The following is a 10468-nucleotide window of genomic DNA, read 5'->3' as shown; positions in this document are numbered from 1 at the left end:
TTCTTTATTTACCAAACTTTATGCATCTCTGTTATTCAGGGCTCTCTAGAGGAACAGAACCAACAGGGAATATATAGGAGATTATTAGATTTGCTTACAGAACCAGAAGCTGTATAATCCCACAATGCCTATCAGCAGGATGGAGAGTGGAGAAACCAGTAGCTGCTTAGTCTAAGATACTGAAGCTTCAGAACAAGATGGATTATTGATGTAGTCCCAGTGGGATAAAAGGCCTGGAAACAACCTAATAGTATTCAGAGTTCACTTTGGAAGAGTGAAGGAGCTAGAGTCTGATGCTCTCAGGATTTTGTAGCAGCAATCTAAAACCCCTCAAGAGGAATCAAGCTAGAGGGCACTGATGCCTCATTTTTTTCAACTTTTATTCCATCCAGGACTTCAACCTATGGCTGCCCACACTTAGAGTGAATCTGTACTTCAGTTTGCTGTCCTGTATGTCAATCATTTCTAGAAACACTTCCATTGACATGCCAGAAGCATCCTAATATTAAGCATATTTTCATCCAAACTGACAATTCAGATCAACCAACATAGCATCTATGATGCATGTATATTGTATCTTTGATACATACTTGGTAAATATATTCTTTTTTTTGGGGGGAAGGGCACTGGGAATTGAAACCAGGGATGCTTTATCACTCAGTAACATACCATGTCACTTCTATTTTTTGAGAAAGTATACCACTAAGTTGCTTAAAGTCTTGCTAAAACTGTGACCCTACTGCCGCAGGCTTCCAAGTGGCTGAGATTATAGGCATCTTCCACCATGCCTGGTTCTAGCTTTTATTTTCTTGAGAAAAGATCTTGCTTTATTGCCTTGAACACCTGGAATTAAACCATCCACCTTATTTGGCTTCCAAGTAGGTGAAATTACAGGCAGAGCTCATAGTGCATGGCAATTTTCCAACTCCAGATTTGTATGTTTACACTTTTGAAATATTATCTTTAAGCAAAAAGTCATTAATTTTAATGCAGACCGGGCAAGGGATGTGGCTCAAGTGGTAGCATGCTCGCCTGGCATGCGTGCGGCCTGGGTTCGATCCTCAGCACCACATACAAAGATGTTGTGTCTGCCGAAAAAATTAAAAAAATACGTATTAAAAAATTCTCTTTAAAAAAATTTTAATGCAGACCAATTAAAGTTTTCCTCATTGATTATTGTTTTCATGTCTTGTCTAGGCAATTTTTCTATGAGACTACTATTTTCTCTTAAGTCAACCTGTAAAAGACTATGTATAGGTACAGCTAAGGTTTCTTTTTGTCCACCTGTATAACCATTTTATTCGGCACTAGATTGATTGTCCTGTGATTGCCAATGCAGAGGAGAATATTAATGATTGTAAATATTCATATGTATGTTTATAATTTTAGAAAGGAAATCATCACACAGATGATTAAGAATGATTACTCAGAATAATGGACAGAATGGATATATAGTAATATGTTTTGAATATGGTTTTCTCCTCAAAAAAAAAAAACAAGTTAAAGTGTAATTTCATAGAGCAGTGGTGTTTTGACATGGGGCCTTTAAGTCATTAAAAAGGATCAGTGCATTTTTCCTGGGCCTGAACCTGAATGAAAAAGTGAATTTTGGGCCCTTGGAGAGTTATTTTTAAGAAAGTGGGTTGTTATGAAGAATGCCATCCATGTGTTTTCACATTCTGCACTGGATGATTTCTCCTTCTGCTTCTCTGCTATGAGCAGATTCATCATGAAACTTACCAGAAACTGAGGCAGGATGACCTAGAACTTACCTGTCTTCAGAACTGTGAGGTAAATGAATCTTTTATTTATAATTTACTCAGATGCAGGTTTTGTGTGAAAACAACAGAAAATGGACCAAGATGAGTAAATTAAAGTTAGATTAAAAAAGGAGAAAATTATGTTCTTATAACCATTGAGTCTTTATGGTCATGCTTGTTTGGGTAGAGAAAGAGACATGTTAGGTTGAATTTTAACTTTATTAAATCATACTTTATCGATTCTTTCATTTGTGACAGTCCAGGAATAAATTAAAAACAGAAAACATATTATATTTCATGTACCATAGGCAATTACATTCCTCAAATGAATAAATTTTAAAAAACTAATTTTAGGAATATATGAGCTTTTAATATTATCACCATAATTAATAACAAAGTAAACAAGTTTTCATAAAGTTAATAAAATATAACCTGTTTGTAATGTTTGATAATACCCCAAGAAGAGGGCTTCCTTGGATATTTAATTTTTCATACATTGGGGCATAGTCCTTATCTATGTCTGGTCAGATGTGACTACAGCAGAAAACAGGATTGACATGGGGAGAAAAGGAACAGGAAAGAATACTGTGTATCAGTGAACTTTGAGCAACATTAATGAAGCTCACCGTTCTACCTTCATAATCCAGGAATACTCCTATTCGGCCAATGGGCCTTGGTACATATTGAAGTACAAGTGGGCAGGTGGTAAAGAGAGTGCAATGGGAACCCTCCTTAACACATCCAAGAAGGAAGAGCCCCTCCACCTCATCCGTCTTGTAATTTCTGTTCTTTTTCCAATAATCATTACAGACTCCCAAAGCCCAGTTCCAAGAGTCTCCCACTTCCACCTCCCAGTAATATCTGCCAGTGGCAAAAGTCTGAGTACCCCAGGCAAGAAAGCATTCTGATGTTGGAATGATCAAGGAGGAACCTTGTGGATCGCATGCAACATTCACGCTTCTCAACTCGCCATACAGGAAGATGTGGCAGTTGGCTCTTTTACGACACAGAGTAATATCAACTGTAAGAAAAATATTGCAGACATGTATGTAAATAATAAGAAGTTAAAGTTCTAAAAAAAATCTTTCTGAGAAGAAATGATACTACTGAAAAATGTGAAATTGTAACAGCAACAATTATTTTGGTTGTAAAATCTAATAAATTATGGGCATAAATAATAAATCTACAGAACAAACAAATTCCTTGCCACAGATACAGAAATTTGTTGAAAATGTGAAAAATCAAATATTGAGCCAAATATAAAACTAATATCTTTTAATTTAATTTTTATTTCAAAATAGCTACAGAGAGGATGCCCTGAATTCTCTGGACGCATCAAAAATAAGTATCAGAAAAATATTCCTATTTCAAAAAAATGGTGTCATTATTTGGATGAGAGGTGAAGATTTTCTCTCTTGTAACCTTTTCTAAATAACTGGATAAAAATACATTTATACATTTTAGAAATTATCACTTGGTGAAATTAATTCTTATTCATAGTTACTAAATATTCAAATATCTTATAAATGTTGTTGGAATCCATGTTAATCCTTTCTGTTATTCCTCAAATTCAGTAATTTTAGAAAGAATAATTTAAAATTTATTTATGCAAAGCTTTTCACTATCCCTAAGTTTTCTGCATGCTCTGCATTGCCCTTCATATCTGAGATTTAACATATAGCTCTTTATATTGAGCAAACCAAAATCAATTTTATGTGTATTTTCCTTTCTTGGTGATAAAGCTGATTTCTTATCTTAGATTTCCTATAGCTATTCAAAATTTTATGTCATTTAACCATATATACCTATGGTAAAAACGACATAAAGTTCTAGTCAAATATTTACCCCCCAAAGCTTCTCCTAACAATTCAAATTAAGCAGGATGAGGAGGCTTAACCCTGAAATCCCAGAAGACTGGGATAAGCAGATGAAAAGTTCAAGGCCAGCTTGGGAAAATTAGTGAGACTCTGTTTCAAAAAAAAAAATCTGGGGGCTGCATATCTGGCTAAGTGGTGTGGTACTTGCCTAATATGTGTGAGGCCCCAAGTTAAAATGCCAGGACCAAATTTTTTTTCAATAATGAACATACTGAACAACTGCATAAATTTGTATGTGAAATTGAATAATGAATCTTAAATCTGAGTGTAGCTCTGTTTATTAAAATTTCCAATTTTTATATCATTTTTATATAACTCAGGACATATGAGCCTGGATTCTATTTAAGTAGTTTTTTTTTTTTTTTATCTTTCACTCTTTATACTATAAATTTGACTATAGAAACATACTCAAGAATTTGCAGTCAAATTATTTATTTCTAAAAATAAGTAAAATATTTAATGAAAGAGAAATTACACTCATGTGGTCCTAACAACAAATAATAGATTGAGAGAATACTGACAATGGGCTTATGCTTACCTCTGAAGCTGTTGAGCCTGTCAATTAGTCCAGTGATGGGTCCTGTACTGAGTTCTGGATTCACAGGTTGGACTATATACAGCTGCATAGATTCAATCCTGCAAGAAGGAAGATGCAGTTAACATACGTATGTACAGTCAGAAAATCATGACTCTTCTTGATAAGACAGTTTATAAAAATTCTTGCAACACATAGATGTGGAAATACAGAAATTATCACTTTGTGAAATTAATTCTTATTCGAAGTTCCTAAATATTCAAATATATTGTAAATGCTGTTGGAATCCACTTTAATCCTTTCTGTTATTCCTCAAATTCTGTAAACATACTTAGTTCTCTGTTCACTTACGTATATTTAAGAGTAAAAATCTGGTGTCCATTTCCAGTCTGCACTGAAATCTCCCTATCTGCAGACACAAGCTTCTCTAAAAACTAGAACTGGCTGTTGCCTCCTTTACAGGGAGAATTTCTGGGGCTGGGGATGTGGCTCAAGCGGTAGCGCGCTCGCCTGGCGTGCGTGCGGCCCGGGTTCGATCCTCAGCACCACATACCAACAAAGATGTTGTGTCCGCCGAGAACTAAAAAATAAATATTAAAAAATTCTCTCTCTCTCTCTCTCTCTCTCTCTCCCCCCCTCTCTATCTTTAAAAAAAAAAAAAAAAGAATTTCTGAAGAATCTTAGGCAGGGATATCTGCTTCCTGGAGGACCCACAGAGTTCTAAAATGCTGTGAGTTTCTTTCAACTGTCATTTAAAACTGTCAGCTTATACATACAAAATTAACAAATCTCTAGAGATTTCACACATTGGAGCACTCTCTCTCTCCTGTTAGCTGCTGTTCCCTCTATTAGCTCTATGAGGTGTTTGACTTCATCACCCTTGAGAACACTTAGTACTTCTCCTTTATCTGCATAGGCTTTCCAGAATTGAAAAGAAAACAAGGAATGGAAGGATTTTTAAATAATTTCTCTTTTGCCACATTTTTATTGAAGCTGCTCCTAAAATCACTGAGAATAGGAAGTAAGAGAGATGTCAAGAGAGGTAGGGGAGGAAAAAAGTAGATCAATGACAATAGTGACTCAGTATTCCAATGAATCATGCACATAGTTGTCCTGACTAGTACTGTAGAAACTGAAAATAGCATCTGCTGGGAGGCAGGTAAACATTCACCTGTGCAGTGTGTCTCCAAAGACCTGTGAAAAGAAAAATAAAAAGTCTGAGTGATTTTCACAGGATCCCTCTACCATTAGTTACAGTGTGAGATTTTTGATACATCACCAGGAGTTACTACATCCTTGGATGCATGTCCCACTTCCTCTCTACTCAAAATAAATAAATAAATAAATAAATAAATAAATAAAATACAGTCCTGTATAGAGTCCTGGCAAAGTCTGGTTCTTCAATATTCTGTGTGAGTGGAAGGGGCAGAGACTGTGGAGTCTGGGCTCTGCTGCAATCAGAAATAAGATCCCAGCCATTGTCCCAAGCCCTTGTGTCTCAGGTGAACAGCCACAAAGGAGTATTAAAAAGATCTATATTCTTGAATCACCCCATCTTGTTATGTCGGTGAGTTAACCTGAATACCCGTGTTCAGCTCACTATTTTGTGAATTTCTAAAAGTCCCAATTATGTTGTTGATTTTCAGATGGGGACTATACATTAATCATTCCATACAATTTTGTCTCTTACAGATAACATAGGAGGGAATCCTAGGTTTTTAGGAATCCTTGAAGCAGTGACCTGTTAGCAAAGTAACAGCAGTTGTGGGGCAATATGTTTATAGGCCCAAACTGGAAGCAACAGGGGAAGTGGATTTCAGCTGGGAAATGCAACAGCTATACATGCTTGTCCTACATCCCCTTGTATCAGTAATTACCTGGAGTAACTCCACATCTGGTCTGTGGCATATTTCCTTCACCTCTTCATATATTCCTCTTAACATCTCTGTCATATGAGCCATTCTGGTTTTACTCTCTTTGAGCTGCTCAAAAATGTCTTTGCTCTCTTTTTGCAGCCTCTCTAAATGATGCTTTTCTTCCTCATAGTCAGTTGCAGGCATCTTCCCATATTCAACTCTAATTGCTTCTCTTCTTAAATTTATGTAGTTCTGCAGTAAAATTAAATTCATCAAAATATGGACCTCTAACTCCTGTTGAAACTCCTTGATTCTAGGATATAACTTTCCTCTGTTTATATATGAATATACCACCAGTGAAATTCCACATCATATACTATCACAAGAATGGGATTCTAATCAGAATAAGTTATAATCTAAGTATGCATAATATGTCATAATACATCTACTCTCATGTGTATTTTAAAAGAACAAACAAAAAATAAAATAAAATAAAGAAACTCCCTGATTCTTGTTTATCTTATAACAATTATTTAAGCCTTCATCTTGTCAAACTTTCAGAATCCACAAATTTTTATTCCTTTCCTTCTTTTATAAATACTCTTTCTTTCCTTTCTTTCTTTCTTTCTTTCTTTTAATTTTCTTAGAGAATCTCATTAAGTTGCTGAGGCTCGACTCAAACTTATAATCTTTCTGCCTTAGCCTCCCAAGCAGCTGATATTTCAGGACAGCACCACCATGTCATTTACTCTGCATCATGGTCAACAGTTTCATTCAACAAGTTGCATTCACTTAATTCATGATTAAGAGTTTTATAAAACAATCCACACACAAAAATAAAGTTGTTTTATCCTTTCCAACCCATATGTGGAGAAACATAACCCATTTCATACTTAAGGACTTTAGACCCCAAGGAGTGAATTGCAATCCATTCACTTTTCTTCAGTATAAGCCAAGTCACTTAAAGCCTACATACTGTAACCTCAGAGTGCAATACTAATTTCCATGCACTTCACCCAGCTAACTGTCATACTGAAGTGTTATTTAGCATCTGATTCTATTATCTGTCTGATACCATTTCCTTCAATTCTCCTCAAAAGTCATTCCAATCTATGATATCAACTTCAATGCGACTTCAGCAACCTCCCTCCCAATATACCAAGTGCAATTATTGGACATGTGCTTCTCTCTGGGTTGACACTCTATGGCTATGTTCCTCTTTGTGTCTTAATCTCAAAGTAATTTTTTAGTGAAAAATTTTGCCACCAACTATTTAAAAAAAAAAATCAAACCTCATCTCCAGTCTCTGCCCTTGTACCCGCTTTCTACTTCCCTGCTTAATTATTCTTAAAAAACCCCAAGTTACCATATTCTAATGTATCAAGAATTTTACTTATTTACATGATGGCCATTTTCCTTTCTGATTTGTATCTTAACCTTTCCAATAAGAGATATTTGCAGGTTGAATTCTGCCATATTTTCTAGCTTATAATTTGTCGTAGTTATCATAAAACAAATTTTGAATTAATTTTCATTTAAATTATAACACACTCAGGATAAACATTCACAAAGAAAATGAGTTATTTAAAAATTATTCTCAAACTTGTAATCTTCTACTCAAAACACAATGCTATGTCACCCATCATATTTCCCCTCCATAGTTTATATTATGTTGTTAAATATTAGTTGGGGTAATTTCAGACTCTTCTTATATTTGAACCATTTATCCCTCTCTCTGAAATTTTCTACCAGGAGTCAGCTCAATCCGCTTTGGAAGCTGCATTTGAATTTTCAGTGACTACCAAATGCCACTTTTTGCCTGTCACTTATATCTTCCCAGCACATGATATTGTGAAATGGCCCAGTTTTTTGTAGCTGTTGTGTAAGTACTAAGTGTACATTTACCTGTAGTAAAGCAGCATGCTTTTAATAATATCTGTATCTCAGATAGAAATACTACCTAAGGGCCATACTGCCCTAAATAGGAACTGAGGAAATACTTTTACTATTGACCCCACCCCTTTCTTGTTTAATCCTAGAGAAAACTAGGGTTTCAGATCTATTTCCTACTTTAAACATTACACATATGTCCCCCTAAGTTCATGTTGAAGGCAGAAGCATAGAACTAACCTCCCATGAGCCCATAATCAACATCTCCATAGTCAGGTTTCTGTAACTTTCACAATATTTGTCCCATAAACACTTCATTTTCTTCACCATATTCTCCTGTAAAAAAAAAAAAAATCACAAATCATAGAAGCAGCAAAAAAAAAAAAAAAAAAAAAAAATAGACCTTCACATAGGGAAGAAGCCAGAAATGAGAGATAAATTAACCCCAATGAAAATAACCGGGTCATTATGTTTTCTTTGTTCCTCTCAGATGTTTATCAAATATGGGAAGCCTGAGACTTGGAACCTGGAAGAGATTCTGAATGGGAAACAGAGAGAGTCATGCATTCCCCAAGGAAAGAGACCCATATTGATTTCTTTGTTCTTACAGACATGGATCTTCAGAGGAATCACTTACCCTGTGTTCCTCAGCAGCAAGTTCGATTGGCCAATGTTTGTGAGCTTCATGCTCCTGGGATTTAGAGCAGAGCAAACAGAGAAAGTTCTTGTCTTCTTCACAGAAGATCTTCTTCATCTCCTTATGAGCCCCACACATGTGTTCCTCAGAGCTCAGAAATTGCCAAAGACTGTTTTTTCTGACAATGGCTGCCAGTTTCTTCATACAAATATTTGTTTTAAAGTTTCTCTTCTGTACCATCTGCTTGCATTCAGAGCAGGTAACATGATCTGGGAGGTCATGCCAGCCAAGGTAGACACAAGGCCTACAAAAGCTGTGCCCACAGGCTAAGGTGACTGGATCTATGAAGTACTTCATGCAGAGAGGGCAGGTGATTTCCTTTTGGAAGGCTTGCATGATTCTGGAATCCATGTTTCTGAGGAAGAAAAAACAGGTCACTTCTGAGCCTGCTTAGGCTAAAAGGTTCTCAAGAACTATGCCTGAGGAGTAAGAACTACATTTTATTTTCTTAAAAAATGCTCATTAAAGCAAGACAAACTATATTCTATGACACAAAAGGAGAACTGATGCACAAAGAGAGCCTTCAGCTTTATATCAGCCATAATTTTGACTAGATGACTCACATCCCTTCCACACTGAGTTCCTGTTCCCACCAGAATAGAAATTTGAGTATTGACCTTCTGAATTTAGGTATAGGAATTGGGTCATAAGAAGTCTACAATCATAACTTTCCCCATTCCTCTTTCCAATAACTGGAAAAAGAAAGTCTATTTGGGTCAAGGAAGTATGAGAAATTCACAGAAAGTTTTATACAATATCCCTGGAGAGCCAGGCATAGAAGCCCAGCTCTTTAAAAGTAAAACAAACAAACAAACAAAAGCCCATATGTATTATGGTTCTCTAGAGGAAGAGAACCAATAGGAAGTATAATTATAAAAAGAGATATTTTAGGTTGGCTTATGCGACCAGAAAGTTAATACTCCACAAAGGTCACGTGCAGTCTGGAGAGCTGGAAGAACCAGTAGCTGTGAAGTCCAAGAGGCTGAAGCCTCAGAAAAAGAGGGATCAATTGTTCTACCCTAGTCCAAGACTGAAACTTTCTGGATACTCCCTGGATAATCACTGGCAGAGTCTGCTTTACAAGAGGAAAGAAGCAATAATCATATATGTTCACATGCTCACATCAAGAACAAGTTCAAGAAGAATCAAGCTTACATCTGCTGCTGCTTCTTTGTTCTTCCAACTTTTATTCCATCCAAGCCCTCACCCTATTTGAAGGTGCTTCCCCTCCCCCTTAGGGAGGGTCTCCACTTCAGTTGGCTATTCCACATGCCAATCATTACTAGACACACCCTCATTGACACACCTAAAATCTTCTAAATGATCTGCATCTCTTAATCCAATCATGATGATAATTCACATTGACAATTACACCAAACAAAGAAAACATAACTTCACACAAAAAAAAATAAAACCAACCTAGGTTTTCTGCAAGGGAAAGAAAAGATAGAAACTGTTTTTTGTTTGTTTGTTTGATTTGTTTTGTATTGTTTTGTCTTTTGTTTTGGTTTTGGTTTTGATTTTGTTTTTTGTTTTTTCTTTGGATTAAAGGAGTGAGCTCAATGACATAAGCCTGTAATCCCATGGCCTCTGGAGCCTAAGGCAGAAGGACAACAAATTCAAGGTCAGCTTCAGCAATTTAGTGAGACCCTTAGTAACCTAGTCAGACCTTCTCTTCAAATAAAAAATACAAAGGACTGGAGATATATTTCAGTTGTCAAGTATCCCTATTTTCAATCCCTTGTTCCCTCTACTCCCCTTAAAAAGAGTAAAGGCAAAAGGCCAAATTTCCCATGCAGGGCAATTTCATGGGCATGTGGATGAAGCTTTCTCCACCTTAATCCTTACACAAA

General features: G+C 36.0%; 1 protein-coding gene across 1 annotated transcript; it reads right to left on the bottom strand.

Moving 5' to 3' along the window:
* Positions 1 to 2284: 2284 nt before the first annotated feature.
* On the bottom strand, positions 2285 to 8966 carry LOC308637047 (tripartite motif-containing protein 51-like; the record flags this gene model as incomplete). Its single annotated transcript, XM_081273059.1, has 6 exons — positions 2285 to 2781; positions 4176 to 4273; positions 5344 to 5366; positions 6050 to 6280; positions 8159 to 8254; positions 8556 to 8966. 6 exons carry the CDS (start codon positions 8964 to 8966, stop codon positions 2285 to 2287), a joined length of 1356 nt encoding a protein of 451 aa, XP_081129185.1.
* Between the last annotated feature and the right edge of the window lie 1502 nt (positions 8967 to 10468).

Source organism: Spermophilus citellus (assembly GCF_964194105.1).
Source record: "Spermophilus citellus genome assembly, chromosome: 2".
Classification (NCBI taxonomy): Eukaryota; Metazoa; Chordata; class Mammalia; order Rodentia; family Sciuridae; genus Spermophilus; species Spermophilus citellus.
Note: the sequence above shows the minus strand (reverse complement) of the source record. Positions and strands in the feature narration are given on the sequence as shown.